The sequence below is a fragment of the Panthera pardus genome, unplaced genomic scaffold, assembly GCF_024362965.1.
Source record: "Panthera pardus isolate Hobbes unplaced genomic scaffold, ASM2436296v1 HiC_scaffold_21, whole genome shotgun sequence".
NCBI lineage: Eukaryota > Metazoa > Chordata > Mammalia > Carnivora > Felidae > Panthera > Panthera pardus.
In genome coordinates this window covers 32,946,053-32,965,187 of record NW_026526777.1, presented here as the reverse complement: position 1 = coordinate 32,965,187, position 19,135 = coordinate 32,946,053, and the positions used below count along the sequence as shown (strand labels likewise).

The following is a 19,135-nucleotide window of genomic DNA, read 5'->3' as shown; positions in this document are numbered from 1 at the left end:
CTCAGAACCAGCACATCTTAGACTCCTCGATTATATAACATCTTGACAACCAATTCTAAGAAACCTAAAGAAGTATATAAATTAAAATGGGCACTCGTTCTGTTTTACAACATAGATTCCCCACCAACTAGCCGGATGACGTTGGGCAAGTCACTTTACCTCTCTAGACCTCAGTTTCCTCATTTGTAAAATAAGAATGCTAACTACTTCAATTAATAATCACTACACCAGAGGGTTTTTATGAGGATCAAATTAGTAAATATACACTAGTAGGCATAATAATAATAGCTATATAATAATAGTGAATATTACATTGAAATTTACAAATAAAATTTTAATTTTGCTTTCTTTAATAAAAGACTATAGGTACTGCAGCTATTCTAAAACTCTGATGTTAAATATTTTGAATAGGCCACCAATTGTAGTTTAAAAAATTTTTATTGTTTGACTTATAGTAGACAAAATATGCTACATCTATTATGACTCTCTCCAAATAAATTATTTACTCTAAAATTTACTTCAAACTTGGGTTTCAGAATAGTTTTTAAATATAAATATACAAATTAATATATTCATAAAATGTATTTTTAAGGGTGAATATAATTTTTAGTTGACTGCAATGACGTGTTTAAAATAAATGTATAGCTAACAAAAAAAAACCAATTCCTTTTGTTTTCTTTCCTAAAATGGCTCTTTGCAAGTGAGCTTTTTTTCCCCTTTCTTTACCTACTTTTATCATTAAGTGCTCATGAGCTATTCTTCCAGAAAGCATAGCTCTCCATTTTCTCTGAATGATAATTGTTGATGCTCTCATATTCAAAAACCTAAAAAGTAGGCATTGGAAAGCAATTACAAATTTCTTTAATTTACTCAGTAAGTATTTATTGCCCCCCCCCACTACTTAATACTAGAGAAAGAAAAAATAAGAAAGGCAATGAAAGAAAAAAAGAAAGTGGAAAAGAACAATTTATACTTTAATTCTAGCAATCAGAATTCTACACACACACACACACACACACACACACACACACGAAATGACACAATGAAAAAGAAGTTTTGCAATTGGCAATGTTCGTAGCAAGAAATATGAATTTCTAGAATGAGAAAGAACTCCAACCAGGATGAAAAGAAAGTACAATTATCTGGACCTACACAAAGCCTAGATAAAGGGGATGCTGACAGAAGTAACGGCAGAGTCTAAAATCTGGGTCCATATTGCAAGTGAGTCTTTGAGCAGATAGGAGCGGGTCACAAAAAGAACTTGGGAGATTAGAACAGCATCAGGCAAATGAGAAATGGAAATTTGTTTGAAAGGGAAGCCAGGTATCGTACAAATATCTGAAAAGAAATGTTCTGTAAGGAGAACTAGAGAAAAACTTAAAAACTAAGGGCCAGAGATTAAACGTTAGGGGCCAACATAGCAGTAACACATAAAAATTGAGAATGGATTTAACTTACATCATGTTGCCACATTTCTTAGAAAATAAAGCTGAGCACCAATGAGAAAAATTCAAGATTTTGGTACAGGAAACTTAGGTACTACTGGTCCTTAACAGCTGATAGCAGCAACTATATCTTTATATGGTAAGCGCTGAGCTTCCACCTGTGGAATTTATCAAGAAACTCTTCTAACATTAGAGTCTCTCCTAAAACAATCTTTAAAACCATCACTGATATAATAATTCATCAATTCTGGTAACTGGGGGAAAATTCTTACACTGTGAAATAAAAAAATAATATAGATAATCTGATAAGAGCTTCAGAAAATGTGTTTCAAAGAAATGAACTAGGAACAGGAAAATACAATGAACAAAAATAAGTTGGTAATTAGGTCTTCATTAAAGTAAAATAGGGGGGCTAATATAAAGTAAAAAGAGAAAAAGAAAAAGAAAAAAGAAAAATGATTGTATCAAGGCTCTATCTAAAAAAATAAGAGTCTTATTTTGTTTCATCAGTGGAGATAACACTAACAAAAGAAACCATACAAGCTAGGCGTAGCAAATATTTAAAAGACAAAGAAATAAGCAGTATTATTTTATATAAAGACTTAGCTACCACACACACAGACCCTCATACTCCCCTAACACAGCTATGATACATTACCGTGTTCTCTCCAGTTTGGTATAGAAACAACCTTGAATGACTTTAACAGCTTTTAATATAGCTAGATATTCTTTACGTGCTTTCCAAGACCTATACCAGGCTTGAATCTTGCAAGCAGCTTTCACTTTACATAAATACTTCCTGGCTTTATAGCTCCTCCACGCAGCCTATTAAATACATAAATATAAAAAATATGCAAGGATATGTATTTTTTATTGTTGTTAATTGAAAAAAATCAGTATTAAAGATAGCTAATGTAATGCTAAGTAGACAAAAATCAATTGCAGAAATATAGTCATATGATGACTCTTCTATTAGGCTCATTCATTCCTGACATAGATGAGCCCCCTGAAACAGTGCGGCTTACCACAGTGAACACCTATTATATGCTTTATCACACGTACCCTGGCTGGCTGACAGCTAAGCCTAATATAACCTTAACAAATATTCCTAAATTTTAATATATGTATAATGTCTGAAAAGCCAGATGCGTGCATTGTCCTTACTATCTCAATCCGTTTGGAAGAACAGAAAGCAAAGGAACACACTGACTACTTATTGGGAAGGAACAGGAATCTCTCGTACCTCCCACCCACTTCCCTCACATGTATCCCGGGTTTTGTGTCCAGGCTGCAGCAAAATCCTGAGAGCAACTATCTGTCTGAGGACTATCAGTTTTTCCAATTTCTGCAAACTTGCAGCTGACTACATGTGTAAGTGACAGCTATAACCTATTAAGCCCTTCGCACTAAGCACTATTAAAACCTTATAATAACATAGGTAGATAATATTTAATCTAGAGACGAGTAAACAAGGCCCAAAGAAATTGAGTAACTTGTTGATGTGCAGGTAGTAAGTGGAAGAAGTACCTTTATTCTTTACAAATATCTTGTGAGATGATTATTAAGATCTCTATTTGACAAAACAGAAATCAACGTTGACGAAGAGACTTGTTACACCACAAGGCCAGTAAGCGACAGAGTCAAGATCTGAACCCAAGTCTTGACTCCAAACAAATACTGCAGCCACAATCTACATGGGGATCAAGCTCCAAATTCAGCTGACAAGCAAGAATTACTCTTGTGATGTCCTTAACTTACTCAGAGCACATTATATATGGCTTTTATGTAAACAAACCTGAACACCAACATATTGGTATTCACAGGAGCCAGGCATCAGTATTTCTAAAAATTCTAAGTGATTTCAATGTGCACTAAAGTTTGAGACCATGAAGGATATGTTAAAAACCAGACGTGTAAAGTATAATTTTTAAATGTAATCATGTATGAAAAAAATAGTCAAAATTTCCTAAGATTGTTACTGTGGCTTTTCTGTCATTTCAACTGAATATAACCCTAACTAACACAACTAGTTAACACATTTCAACCCTTAACTTCTTGGCAGCATTTGGAATTTGAGCATTCGTTTCTTCTTCCCTCAATCCTTGGTTTCTTGATACTATAAATCTTTCAGTTTTCTTGTTCTCTCTTACTACTATGTGTTGGCTTCTCCTCTCAATGTTCTCACATGCTGACGTTCTTCAGTGTTGGAGTCCCCAGCAGGCTCTCTCCTTTTACCCATTTTCCACATTACTTCTACGTGATCCCGTCACTCCATGACTTCAACGATGCTATGTATGCCAATAATGTAGAAGTCAAATTCCGAAATCTGTACTACTCTCCAAACACAGCCAGCTGCCTTGCTAGACACTTCAACTTCATCATGTACCTCAAACTGCACACCTCATCAATCTTCCAGTCTGCTCCTCTCTGCTGCCTCTGTCAGCAAATGGTAGCATCTGCTGTTACTTAAGTCGCGCACGTGGCTTGAAAGCTCGTTTAGGCTCTATGTGATGCAAGTACTACGCCCTCCACTCAAACGAATCCTTGCAATCCCATTGCCACCACTAAACTATCTTTCACCTGACCTACTGCCAACAGCCTCCTGGCTGGTCTCTCTGCTTCTAGTCTTGCTCCCCTTCCAGTCCCTCTTCCACATTATTGTCAGAGCAATTATTTTCAAAATAAAAATATGATTCTGGTCTTCTTTTTAAACTCTTCTAGAACTTCTTTTAATCCGATGGAAAAAGACTACCCTTCTATGTCTTACAAAGCTATCCACAATCTCACTCCCTCTATTGCCATCCTGGTCTCCAATCACTCTTTTCACAGTACTACACACACTCTTGCTCTAGTTTTTGAACTCCCTGTTATCTCCTACAACTAGAATGTTCCTTGGATATATTTTAGTGGGCTCTTTCCAATTCATTCTTGAGCATAACATCTCAACTTCATATATGTATAATTTAATATATTATACATATGCATGTTAATATAATGTATATATAATATATAAATATTATACATACATATTAATATAATGTGTATATATATGTTATATGTAATAATAATAATAATAATAATAATAGAATGAAAAAAATAATATAAAATTGCTTTGGAAACCAGAAGTGCTAAATGCTCTGAATAAACTACACCAGCCTATCTAGCTTAAGTAGGTCTTATTAGCAGATTGGTAGAGGGATAAAATTATACCATTTGGCCTAAACTTGGCCAAATATCACTTTACCTTAGCTTAAATTTCTCACTTAAAAAATAATTTTACTCAAACTATATTCTCAAAATTAACACCCACTGAAATGCAACAAGCGTAGAGCGATCATGTCCAGAGGAATTCTAGTTCTGCACTGTCTTAGCTGAATTATTAGTTCCCTTTTCCCACTCTCAAAAACGTTCCATTTTGGAAGAAAAGTGAAATGGTCATGTAAACTAAGTATTATGTTTTATGATCTGCTTAAACTCATTTTATAAATCTAACAAATATTGGTTAAGGAAAGAATGCAAGCGTTACATTTAAATGTACAAGTACCTGGATTTTTATGGTGCTATCCTTAATTTTCTGAAACTTTCGTTTCTGTATAAATCCTCTTGTTCTAGCTTGAATAATGATAACACTGCTCCTAACGTGTAAATATGCTTCTCTTTGAGGTTCTGCAGACAAAAAGCCTCTGTGGTGATTTTGTAAAACCGATGCTGCTTTCCTATACAATAAAAACTGCTTTCTTGCTTGCCATGTCCTGAAATACTGCTGTAGGGTTACAGCAGCTCTTTTCTGCTGGACAAATCTTCTCCGATACACAGCCATCTGAAGGAAGGACTGAATTCGTAGGGCAGCATGCTTCTGTGTTTCCAATATTTCTGTGGCCGTTTTACAAAAAGCTTTTTGAATCGTTACTGCAGCCCTGCCCTGGGAATGACACTCTGCCTCCTGTGAACAAGCAACTAGAGAAGCTCTATGCCACTTCTGAATCCTAAGTGCTGAGCTTTGCACAGCTTCATACGGAGTTTCAGTTCCGTGGCGGCAGAATGCAGATCGCTTCTCAATGGCTGCCATCTTTGCCTCAGATAGGTTTTTCAATTTCTGTCTAACTTTCATGCCTCTAAAAGCAGCCTGAATAATTCGTACAGATTTCTGGAGTGCTAAGAAATTGTTTCTTTCCGTTTTTACCCTGACATATGACCTATAATAATACTGTATAAGAACAACGGCAGTTTTCTTTGCCCGATAATCAAGTTTGGCCCTATGCATTCGGTAGAGTGACTGAATTAGGGTGGCAGCCAGGTGCATACGCTGGATATCCTTTCGGACCTTAAAGCCTCTGTAGGAAGACTGTATACAAATGACCGCTTGGGTACGCACTGCAGTTAGTGCTCTGTATCTCCTCTGAACAAAGACTACTTTTGCTCTGAAGTGCAGATAATGCTTCCTTACTTTGGAGGCCTTAAGATGCTTCTGAAGAACAGTGGCGGCCTGATGCTGCTCCTGAATCTGTTTCCTTATGATCATGTCCTGGAAATCTGCCTGAACACAGGCCACTACTTTCCTAAGTGCATCGTGTTGAAGTGCTTTCCTCTTCTTTGCTCTATATATTTTTTGGATTACTTTTGTGGCCCACTGAATCTTTCGGTAAAAAAGATACTGTCTATACATTCGATATGTGCTTTGTATTATGATAGCAGCTCTGTGTTTTTCTCTTAACAGCTGTCTTGCTTTCATTCCCTTATATGCAGCCTGAATGACCAAAGCAGAATGTCTTTGTCGGACATAATTTTCTCTTTGCAGTTTTGCAGCTCTGTATATTCGGTAATGTTGCTGAATTAGAATTGAGGCATGTTTCCAAGCCTGAAAGGTAACATACGTCCTGTGCATTCTGTAAGTGGCCTGGATGAGAGCTGCAGCCCTGTGCATCGCCTGAACCTTCTTCTTTGCCATCAGTCTTCGGTAAGATGACTGGATTGTAATGACCGCCTTTTGTACTTTCAAGAATTGATGCAAGTGACGCCTGGCACACGTGGTGGCCCGATATCTCCTCTGCACAAAAACAGCAGCTTTTTTGAGGGAAACAAATCTTTTCCTTACCACTAAACCCCTAAACCTGCTCTGAATAAGCACGGCAGAGGAATGCATCATTTTCAAATGCCTTCTCGCTTTCATACCCCTAAATGCAGCCTGAAGGATCAGGGCAGAATGTCTTTGTCGGAGATAACGTTGTCTCTGCAGTTTGGCAGCCCTGTTCGCTTGGTGTCGCTGCTGGATTACAACGGAGGCTTGTCTCACGGCCTGGTACCTCACGTGTGCTCTGTGCATTCTGAAAGCTGCCTGGATGACAGTGGCAGCCCTGTGCATCTCTTGCATCTTTTTCCTTACCACCCATCCTCTGTATGATGACTGGAGTGTAATGACCGCCTTTTGTAACTGCAGGAATTGTTGTAAGTGATGCTTTGCACAAACAGTTGCACGGTATTTTCTCTGAACCCAAAGAGCAGTTTTCCTGAGAGACAGAAATCTTCTTCTCATCTTCAGAGTTCTAAATCTCCTCTGAATCAGAGTTGCAGCTAAATGCATCATTCTTAAGTGTCTTCTAGCTTTCATCCCCCTAAAACCAGCCTGAATGCATATGGCGGAATGCCTTAATTTGTTATACCTTTGAAATTGTACGTTTCTCTCCTTCACTGCCCGGTACCTCTGCTGTACTGTTTGTGTTACCTTCTTTAACTTATTAAAATACGTTTGCTGTCTGTATCTTCTGTAACAGGACTGAATGCGTATTGCTGCATTCTGCATCTTCCTGAGAGTCTGTCTAACTCTTACCCCTCTAAAACTTGCCTGAAGAACAGTAACAGCTTTCAAAATTGTCAGGTACTTTGCACGCTGAATTTTACCTTGACAATATGCTCTGTATCTTACCTGAATGAGGACAGCTGCTGTTCTCATTTTGTGGTATCTTACTTTTGCTTGATGCATTTTAAACATGGCTTTAATGAAAGTGGCTGCTGTGTGCATGTGTTGAATACGTCTTCTCACTCTAATACCTCTAAAAACAGCTTGAATTTTAACTGCTGTCTTCTTTAAATTAAGATATTCCTTACGTTGACGGTTTGCAATTTTGATATTTCGATACCATCTCTGAATTAGAACAGCAGAAGCTCTGTAGGTTGTATAGTTTTTTTTGGCTTTGTAAGCTCTATATGTAGACTGTATAGCGACTGCCGCTTTGTTGTACTCCTTTATTTTTTTTCTTACTCTCATACTTCGGTAAGCAGACTGTATGATGACTATGGCCGCTTTGGTTTTCAGATACAACTGACGCTGTCTCCTTCCAATCCTGTACGCCCTATAATACATTTGAATCAGACGAGCAGCTTTTTTCATGATGTCCCACTTCTTTTGCTGCACATGCATTCTGTAGTATGACTGTATGATGACAGCACATTTGTGCTGCTTTCGAATCTGCCTTCTCACTATTTTTCCCTTCCACGTAGACTGAAGCATCAGTGCTGCGTTACGGAGCTCAGTGTATTCCATACGTTGCTTCTTTCCCGCGCTCCATGCTCTCAGATGTTGCTGGATGACTAATGCTGCTGTTTTGAACAATCTGAACCGTTTCTGGGTTTGGGCCATTCTAAAAGCAGACTGAATCCTCACTGCAGCTTTAAGTTCCCTTCTGATCTGCGTTCGAACTTTCCAGCCACGATAAGCAGATTGGAGAGAAATCACAGCTGCCTTTGTCTCTAAAAATTGCATTCTTACATCACGAACAGTCCTGTATGTCCTGTACCATCTCTGAATCTTGATAGTAGACTGAAGCACATACTGATATTTCTTCCTTTTACTATAGCCTCTAAAAGCAGTTTGAATTTTAAGAGCAGCTATAGATTGCTGTTTGATTAGCTGGCGTACTTTATAACCTCTGTAAGCTGCCTGCACACAAGTAACTGCTCTTTTAACTTGCAGGAAGTTCTTCCTCTGACTGACCTGTGCTTTGTAAGCGCGATAGTAATTCTGAATGACAACAGCTGCTTTATACATTTCCAGGTAGTGCTGCCGCATCTTTCTCATTCTGAAATAAGATTGTAGTGAAACAGCAGCTTTTCTCTGTGACCTCATCTGCTTTCGAACGAGGTGACCTCTAACAAAAGCTTGCAGTTTGACACAAGATTCCCGCATCTGGACATATTCTTCTCTCTTTAGTGCAGCCACTTTTATGGACCGGTACCATTGCTGGATAAATAGTGTGGCTGCTCTCAGATGTAAATACTGTTTACGAGTCTGTTTCATCTTGACAATTGACTGTAACTTTACTGTAGCATGTTTCAGTCTCAGAAATTTTTTTCTGGAAATATAAGCTCTATAATATGATTGAATTTTTATAATGGATGTGAGGATGTGAATAAACTTTCTCCTGGCTTGCATCCCTCTATATGCAGACTGTAGAACAATGACAGCAGAACGGGTTTTCTGGTAAGATGCTAGAGCTCTCTTGGCTAAAATAGAAGCTCGAAGATGAATCTGAATTATAAGGGCAGCTTTCTTTATCTTCTTATATTTCTGTAATTGCTGATGCATTCTTACTTGTGCCTGCAATTTGATAGTAATTTTCTTAAGGTTTAGAAATCGAAATCTGTCTCGTCTCATTCTCCAGTATGACTGAAAAACACAAGCAGCCCTAATTTGTCTGCGTAAATTACGAGCTTTCATCCCTCTGAAAGCAGCCTGTAGTTGAATGGCTGCAGCCCGTTTCTGCAAATAGTTGGCGCGCTCAGTCTTTCCTTTCAGATGTGCTCTGTAGAACTTTTGGATAGTCAGTATAGCCTCTTTTCTTCTTTTGTATGACTTTTGGGCTTGAAGGCACCGAAACCTTGTCTGAATGATAACAACACAAGATCTAAGGTGAATATATTTCTGTAGTTCTTTCTGCATTCTATACCATGACTGTATGACAACAGCAGATTTTTCTTCTTTAGCTCGTTTCCTGACATGCCATTCTCTAAAAGCTCTTTGCAATATTATTGCAGCTTTTATTTGTAATTGCATTTTATGTTGCTTCCATCTTCTGAACACAGACTGGATTATAAGAGATGATGATTTTAGCATCTCATATCTCTGTTGATCATGTTTCCTTCTTAAATAAGCAAGCCAATGTCTCTGAATTGTAACTGTAGCCCAACGATATCGTTTGTAAGAAGTAACTGCTATTATCATTCTTATCCTAGATTGCAGGATGACTGAATAATACTTCAATTTCAGAAACTGTTTTCTAGTGGAATATCTTCTCCAATACCTCTGAAATGTAAGAAAGGACACAAAGTAAAACAGACATAACTTTCTATACTTAACACCTCTGCAAGTATTTTTCCTAATATTTTGCTTAAAAATAAACAAGTTAAATTAAAAAAACAATATATTTTTGGAAATTACTTGTCTCTTTTGTTTTTGTTTATGTTTGTAGTTATGTAGTTTCTATATTGACACAGCTGTAGCCAATTCAGAAATCATGATCTCAATATTAATGGTATTTATATTGCATCTGTGTTTCAGAAACATAAGAAATATAAGCAAGTTTATGTTCTATTAGAATAACATATAAGAAACAGTCAAAATAAAATTATAGTGACATTCTGCTATCTATTGATTCTAAGTAATTTCCTATAAATATACCTTTAGATTTTGTATTTTCTCCTTAATATCAAGACTGCTAAGCCATCTGGTAATGATTGGAAACTGTTTACGTGATGGACCCTGTTCAGGTCTAATAGTTTAAACACAGGAATTTGAGAAACAAGTGAGCCAGATCACTCTCATTTTTCTCATTAAAAATAAAATTACTTCTTCCCAAATTTTGGAATTATAGACTCATGGTCAAAAAGTAGTATTCTGAAAAGATCTGAGAAATGACAAACTGTTTATTTCTTGAATAGACAAGGTTGCTTCCTTCTCATACTACCCACGGTCCCTAATTCCTTCGTCAGGGTGAGGGTTGGGGAAGAATTCCCTACTGCAGATGAATTTTCCTTACACATAAGGAAAACATTTTAGGGGCGAGGTACCTCTGTCTCCATTAGCACTGCCCATTGTTATGCACCTGTGCTTGGTCCAAGCACACCCACCCATGGGTGAGGAGAGTTAGGGACCCTCTAAGATTTTTCAACAGATACTGCCTTATTCCTTTACTATGTGTCAATTGTGGTTCTGTTTCTACTCTTCAGTCTGATGAGAAATAATGTGTACAGCACATTATTTCTCTTACTATAAAGAGATGCATAAATAATTAAAATATTATAAGTAAATTACAGAATATTAGAGACTGAAAGTTAAACCACAGTTAAACTCAACACTAATGAATATCACAAATTTAATAATGTAGAATAAAAGAATTTACATTGCTTGGACCCATCTAGATAAAATTAAAAAAAAAACAAACCATGCAAGACAAAATGATAGTGTTTAAAGAAGATGTGTAGAAAAAAGGCATGATTAGCATATATTAGAATAATGGTTACTTTGGGCTGGGGTGAGGAAGCTAATGGACTGAGAAATGGCTTCTGAGAAGCTGACAATATTCTATTTCTTGACCTAGGTGGTGGTTACATGGGTATTCACTTTGTGAAAAACTATCAGGCTCTACATTTGTGTTTTGTGCAATTTTCTATGGGTAATATTTCACATTTAAAAATGGTTCAAAAAAGATAATTTGTTAAATCAGAATCCTTCACTTATCAACAGTAGTAGCCAGACACAAAAATTTCCGAATTTATAAAATATAAAATTATGGGGTGAAGCTTCAATGACATTTACATAGGGCAAATTTAAATAGTACACCTCTCCAATGTTATCAAAATAGAATCTAATATCAAAACCTCACACGAAGTTATGGGGAATGGAATATGTCTATTATGCAAAGTAGATATGTTAAAATTTTTTTCTAAGCAGGAAACTAACATAGGCATTCTATATATAAATTATAAGTAATATTTCATTATATACCAACTAAGTGGGCTACAGAGGAAAACGCACACATTTATCCCAAAAGAAGTTTCCAGGACTCATAGTAAAGATTAAAAAAAGAGCATGGTAGAGTTTGTGGACATACAAAGTAAAATGGTACAGTGGGTCAGCATGTCCCATGGAGAAGACTGCAAACCTCTAATATAAAACAAAGACAGAAGGGGTAAAGAATTAAGACTATTCGCTCCTTCAAAACAAAGGAAGCATTTTGATTTGTTTGAGCCTTATGCTGATCATAGTAGTAGGTAGTAGGAAAGTATTAAATATTTGTTAAAGTACGAGAAAAACACGAAAGCCTAAGAGATACTTTAAAACTTTATATTTTACTTTCTTTCTTAAAAATGTCATTAAAACTTTTTAAATTCAAAATACCAGGATTCTATACCTGAATAACTGATGCTGATTTATTTTGAACTTTTTCTAGTTTTTCCTTTTTTAACATTAATAACTTTCTTTGTGCTAAGAGTCTTCGCCAATGTTTCTGAATGGCCAATGCTGCATTAATCTCCTTTTTCAATCGTTGTTTAGATAGAAAACTGATTACAGCTGATTGAATGATTCTTGCAGCTTTGTCTCTCTCCTAAAAAAAAAAAAAAAAAACAAACAGAAGACAAAAAACAAAAACAAGCAAATATGAATCAAAAACTTAATTACTTAAGACCTTAAACCATTATTTGTAAGAAAATAATTTGTTAAATATTAATCAAATTGATCCTGAAAAAAAAACATTCCTCAGACTTAAGATAGGCTCATCTTTGGAGTAAAGATAATTCTGGGAATGATGAATGGTCCGATAGGTGGATTTGCATATATATTTATAGGATGAAACAAAAATTCCTAGTAAATATAAGTCTAAAATAAAGATCATACACATGTTTGATATACCACAGATTGTCAATAATAAATGTAAAGGCAATTTAAATATGGTATGTTTATCAGATTATGGCCCAGATTCATGTTTGATTTTTTAAAAAGAGGTGGACTGGGGGGGGGGGGGTGGTGTTGGGGAAGAGACCCTAAAATAAGCAAAATGCCTTACAATAGAATATAGTATTGTTTTGTTACAACTTGAACAAAAGAATTAACAAAAAGAGAGAAGCAGCAAAATACCACTTTTAGCACAGGCTACAACGGTTTTACAGCATAGACACTCAAAAGATAAGAATATTGGATTATGAGAAGTGGTATCAGGACCTATGCCCGACAGCATAGGTGCTCAAAGAGGAGCCACCTACCCTGGGAGCACTATAGGCTGGTACCCTACATGTCTCTAGATCCGTGACTCCTAATAATGCATTACTAAGAAAAACAACATAGGTTAAATACTTAGTAGGCACTAGGCACCATTCTAAACACTTCATGAATGGTTCATCTAAATCTCACACAACTATAAGAGCAGATGAACAGGTACTAATTTTATGACTATGAGGAAACTGAGACAGAGCAGTCAAGTAGATTGTCAGTCCACTGGTAAGATAACCAGGATTTGAACTAGGCAATCACTTTGCCAAACTCTTCAAGGCTAGATTTATCATTTCAGTTACCTGAACTGGAAACTAGAATAGAAGTCATTCCCTCTTATGGCAAGAACAATTTATAGCATGTGTGACAACTTCTTTTTAGCTAAATGGGACAGCTCACCATCCAAGGGTGGGCTCTACACAGATATTAGCTATAGGTTCTAGTTATTAATTAATCCTAATCAGTTGTTGAGTGGAAACCGCACAGTATGGGAACACATTCACTTACGGAAGGGATCAAACTGCCACTCTAAGAAAGGCAAAATGTAGTTAATGGATTGAAACAAATACTAACAAATTGTGAGAGTCATATATTAGATCACTTCTGAGTGAGAAAAGACTAGACAATTCTAAAACTGGGCTGCGGAATTATGTCCAACAAACTGAGTAAGCCATCTAATATCACTGTCAGTAAGTCCCATATGAAGCATATGGACTTTAAGGCTACAGACAGCCAAATTAAAAGCATCCCCCCTGCCACAATTTCAAAACATATTTCAGAGCTACGATAATCAAACTGTGTGGTCCTAGCAGAAAGACAGGCATATAGACCAATGGCACAGAATAGCCAATGGCCACAAATACACCCTCATATATGTGGATAAATGATTCTTGACAAGGGTACCAAGAATGATCTATGGGAAAAGAACAGTCTCTTTAGTAAACGATGCTGGAAAAACTAGATATCCATATACAAAAGAAAGAAGTTAGACCCTTTTCTTATGCCATATAAATTAACTCCCAATGGACTAAAGTCCTAAATGCAGGACCTAAAACTATAAAACTACTTATAGAAAACATAGAGAAAAATTTGATTAACATTGGATTTAGCAATGATTTATAGGATGACACCAAAAGCACAAGCAACAAAAACAAAGAGTAGACAAATGGGGTTACATCAAACAAAAAAATTATTTTCTGTGAAGGACACAATCAACAGAGAGAAAAACCATCTACAGAATGAGAAAAAAAAATATTTGGAGATCATATATGTAATAAGGTACTTGTACCTAGAATATATAAAGAATTCCTATAACTCAACAACAGAAATATCCGATAGCCTGACATACAAATGGCTAACACACAAATGAAAAGATGCTCAACAACACCAATTATCAGAGAAATGCAAATCAAAACCACAATGAGATATCTCTGTACTATTAACGAGTATTGGCAGGGATGTGGAGAAGTCGGAATCCTCATGCACTATTGGTGGGATTGTAAAATGCAATGAAATAGTATGGCAGTTCTTCAAAAAAAATTTAAAACTGAAACTACCATATGACCCAGCAATCCCACTTCCGGATACATATTCCAAAAAACTGAAAGTACAGTCTCAAAGAGACACACCCATGTTCAGAGGCATTATTCACAAGAACCCACAGGTGGGAATAACCCAAATGCCCAGTGAAAGGTGAATGTATAAACCAAATGTGGTATATACACACAACGGAATACTATGCAGCCTTTAAAATGAAGGAAATTCTTCCACAAGCTACAACATGGATGAACCTTGAGGACATACACTAGGTGAAATGATCCACTGACAAAAGGGCAAATATCGCATGACTTCACACATATGAGGCATCTAAAATAGTCACCCTTCATAGAAATAGAAAGTAGCACGATGATTTCCAGGGCTGGGGGAGAGGGAAACGGGGAGTTATTTCATGAACACAATTTCAGTTGTGCAAGTTAAATTCTGGAACTCTGTTTCATAGCAATGTAAACACGCTTAACACTACTGAACTGTACGCTGAAAAAAGTTAAGACGGTAAGTTTTATGATATGTGTTCTTCACCACAATTTTTAAAATCTGGGTTTAAAAAGGAATTTCCTATTAGCTTAAAAATGGAGTCAAAAGTTGCATTTGAGTCAAAAGTTCTAAGAGCAAGGGGCATTCTTAGATATAGTAGGCTAAGGTAAGTTGACACTTTCCTGTTTGAAGGCTATCTCAATCTCAAGCAAAGTAAATGGAACAATTTTATGTGACATTAGGGAAGCTACAGATGGAAAGTAGACAAATTCAAGGAGGTGAACATGTGATGAAATCAGCAACTTTGAAAACTTATACAAACTGATGGTGAAAGTTCCAATGCTGGCAGTCACTGACTGTTTTCTAAATTAGACCACGTCATCATTTTAAATCCTATGCTGTTGGACAGCCAACAGCCAACCTGTTACAGGCTTGTTTTATTTTACCTTGCATATGAGCCAAACACAGGGATTTACTTTGCTTTGCAGTTTGTGCCGACACTTTGACGGGAAGAACTAAACGGTAGAACGGGTCAGGGGACCGTTGGACAATCCTGCTTCATTCATTAGGTAATTAGGCCATTAGTCAATTTTCACTTGTCTCTGCAAGAACTTGAGCCATTCTATTCTCAATGGATAGTTTATACGAATTACAACACCTGAAAAATCAGCTATCTCAAGTTGGTATTTATAGGTTTATTAACTTATAATATTTCTATGAGAATATACAGGGAACCTACTGCTTAATGTCCCAAATAGCAAATGAAAAGATATAATTGGGTGTTAGCATCATTGTATAAGAGAGGGAGCATGGTCATCTGAGAAAGGAGAAAAGCAGTGGTCTCTAAAAAATAGGGAAATTTCTACTACTGATATCAAAGAAGTAAATCAGGAAAAATGATCTCACCAGCAAAGAGCTAAGAAATCTTTGCAGTTTATAGCTTCTTAAAACAAGATCATCTCGGAAGATTTCATTTGCCACTCACCGACCCCCCACAAATTCTGATAAATATCTGTTTCTTGGGATTTTAAATATCTTATTTAATATCATATAAACAGAATTAATGAAATAATTTGAGAACTAGCCAGGAAAGGGTCTTCGCTGAAAACTCTCCTAAAGCAATTCTCCTACAAGCTTCCAAAAGTACAAAAGTTATCCTTGAAGGGATATGTGGGCAAGGAGGCAGATCCTGAGAAGATGAAGGGCAAAAGAGGGCACAAAGAAGATAACGGCAGCAAAAAAGACCATTTGTGAGTATAAGCCACTGCCTAGCTCCCAAAAGTTACTACCAAGAGTTTGAGTAGGGTGAAAGCAAATTTCAATTAATGTTATTTCTGAGTCTGATAAACTATGACAAAATACATGGTATGTGTAAGAGTTGCCAAAATGTAACTGTTTTTATAGAGTTATTAAGGACTCTATCCTAAATGCACAGCAACTCAAAATTGAGGAGCAGTATCGGGTGGAATGTATTTCTGAAATACCTGATAAATGTATCAAGCATGGTTGCTCATTTTATTTTGTTTGATTTTCCAAATAAGTGAATATGGTATTATTAGTGGAAGGAGTAGGTAGAAAAAAGGACTAAAATAGTTTGTTCAACTTGATCAACACCACTTAACAGATGGTTAAAAATCACATTTTTCTCGAAACTCAAAAAATCACTTCTGTTTACAAAGTTGTATAGTATTAGGGTCACAAAGGGAAATAATAAGTAACATTCCTATCCCTATGCCCAGGTCCTAAATATCTTGAGAAATAAAACAACAGAAACCAAAGTACCACTTTTAAACTAATAAAGAGGGGAGCCTGGGTGGCTCAGTCAGTTAAGCATCTGACTTGGACTCAGGTCATGATCTCACAGTTGGTGGGTTCAAGCCCCGCATCGGGCTCTGTGCTGACAGCTCAGAGCCGAGAGCCTGTTTCAGATTCTGTGTCTCCCTCTCTGTCTGCCCTTCCCCCACTCATGCTCCATGTCTCTCTCTCTCTCTCTCTCTCTCTCTCTCCCCCACTCTCTCTCTCAAAAATAAATAAACATTAAAAAAAAAATAAACTAATAAAGAAAACACTGGAAAACAGTTTCATGACAGACAGAATGAACTGGCTAACTGAACTGCAAAACCAGACACTAGACGCCTAGACCCAAGGGGCACTCCAGCACCAAGCCTCCCCGAACACAGCATGAAAACCTCATGGAAAGCTCCTGTTCCCTGGAGATACATTAGATTCCAAGAAGAAGCAAATGCTAAGTCAGGTCTCCTGAGTTTACTTTTACAAATTTACAAAGGAAGTAAGTTATTCTACTTCCCCCGGAGCAAACCTGGGGAAAGCGGCCAGAAGACACATCCACTGAAGCAAACATCAGGAGTTAGGGAGAAATATCCATCCCTAACTCAAAACACACACAATTACTAAAATTATGTCCATAGTTTCACACATCAATAAAACGTAAAAATCCTATCAGGAATCAACCAACTGGCATTTTGCGAAGTACAATACACATTACAGTGTTTTCATTTTTTAGTAGTACCTGATGACGTTTTAGGTCTGTTTTTTGTTTGTATTTTCTCCAAGTTGTCTGTATAAGTCGAGCAGCTCTTGTTTCTTTACAAAGATCCAAAAGTCTTGCACAAAGAAATGACAAATAGGTAATAACCACCTAAGAGACAACAGAAGAGATGAAAGCAGATGTTTAACAGAGATTGTGCAACTTTTACTGTCACCTTCTGAGACTCTTAGTTAGAAACTCTTCTTTTATTTACCTTTTCGTCAGGAATCGTATTGGACATATCTGAATGATGAATCATAGCAGGTATTCCACCAAGGTCTCTAACTGCAGACCTGACCAACTGAAAATTTTTCTTCTCATTTTCTAGCAGTTCTTTGTATAGCTCTGAAGTGTTTTCTACTATGCAAATAAAAAAGAGATTAGACAGGTCCAGTCAAAAATCTCACACGGCAAAGAAAAAACTTGAAACGTTCATCAGCCAAAAGGGACTAACCATGATCAAGTGCTTTAAGAGACAAATCCAGAGAACTTCCATCAGATTCAGAGGATGAATTTAACACGACTGAACCAGTCTGGGTGCATTCCACGGTCTGAGTAGTACGCTGACATATAGCATCAAAAGGCACATAGTGAGGATGGTAGTGATGGATCAGGTAACATAACACACGCCCATCTGAGAAAGACACTGTAAAATTCTCCACCTGATGGAAATACCAGAAGCATAATCAGCTGGGATTATATAGTAACACAGGTTATTAGTGGTTTTATGGTCCATATTTCCTTTCAATAGCTGAGAATATCACATTAGGGGTTAATAGGACCTAGAAGAATATTATATTTATAGCCAAATTCTCAATTATAAAATTCTATTTCAAAAACAAAATTTGAGTGGCTCGGTTGGTTGAGTGTCCAACTTCGGCTCAGGTCATGATCTCCGGATTTCATGAGTTCAAGCCCTGAGTTGGGCTCTGTGCTGACAGCTCAGAGCCTGAAGCCTGCTTCGTGTCTGGGTCTCCCTCCCTCTCTCTTCCCCTCCCCTGTTCATGCTCTGTCTCTCTCTCAAAAATAAATAAACATGAAAAAAATTTTTTGATTATCGTGCTGGGAGAAATAGGATCCCTCAAAAAATTCGCGTCCTTCCTAGGACCTGAGAATGTCACATTATTCAGATATAGACTCATTGCAGATTTAATTTGTTGAGATGAGGTCATACTGCAGTAGTGTGGGTTCTCAGTATCAGTATGTCTGGTATCCTTATATGGAGAGAGACACAGAGGCAGACACAGGAAGATGCTATGTGAGAACAGAGGTGGAGATTGGAATAATGTATCTGGAAGTGAAGGAATGCCAAGGATTGCCAGCAACACCAGAAGTTAAGAGAAAGGTTTGGAACACACTCCCCGCTAATCTTTAGTGGCTCTCTAATATTTAGTTAAAACGTAGAAGATGATCCATCTATCTGACTTTTTTTCTATAACCAGAGTCGTTCAAGGTATAATACTTTACTATATTTAGTTACATGTATTCTGTATCATTTTTCTGACTTCATATTCCCTACCAGATATTTTATTCATTTTTACATATTTACAATTAAAGGTATAGTTCACACAGAAATATAGTATCAGTCTAATAAAACACTCAACTTAGATTTTTTCCTCCTCCTTGTACCCAGCGGTCAGGTTCTCTATTGATCCTTCCTGCATGAGGGGTTTATTTGAATTTACCTTTATAAAAAGGGTGTGATCCTTAGGTGTCCCAGTTTTATACAAGTGTCTCCTATTAAAACTCCTGACTAGAACAATTTTTCTTAGTAATCGTGCATTACACAATTGGTGATAGATTAAATACAGTAAGTGAAAATATCCTCACTCATTTGAGGACAAG

At 36.8% G+C, this 19,135-nt stretch overlaps 1 protein-coding gene across 3 annotated transcripts in view; it reads right to left on the bottom strand.

Moving 5' to 3' along the window:
- The window catches only part of ASPM (assembly factor for spindle microtubules), a 52,145-nt gene that overhangs the window by 11,625 nt on the left and 21,385 nt on the right, over positions 1-19,135 (bottom strand). Inside the window, exons 14-20 of one of the 3 annotated variants that reach the window (XM_019430486.2) lie at positions 17,745-17,952; positions 17,505-17,650; positions 17,273-17,401; positions 11,852-12,046; positions 4,990-9,744; positions 2,104-2,270; positions 731-824 (exon numbers count right to left, since the gene is read on the bottom strand). In XM_019430486.2, the coding sequence (XP_019286031.2) occupies positions 731-824; positions 2,104-2,270; positions 4,990-9,744; positions 11,852-12,046; positions 17,273-17,401; positions 17,505-17,650; positions 17,745-17,952 (5,694 nt within the window). The remainder of the gene's footprint in view (positions 1-730; positions 825-2,103; positions 2,271-4,989; positions 9,745-11,851; positions 12,047-17,272; positions 17,402-17,504; positions 17,651-17,744; positions 17,953-19,135) is intronic. The other 2 variants (XM_019430491.2, XM_019430489.2) reach the window with 2 other exon arrangements.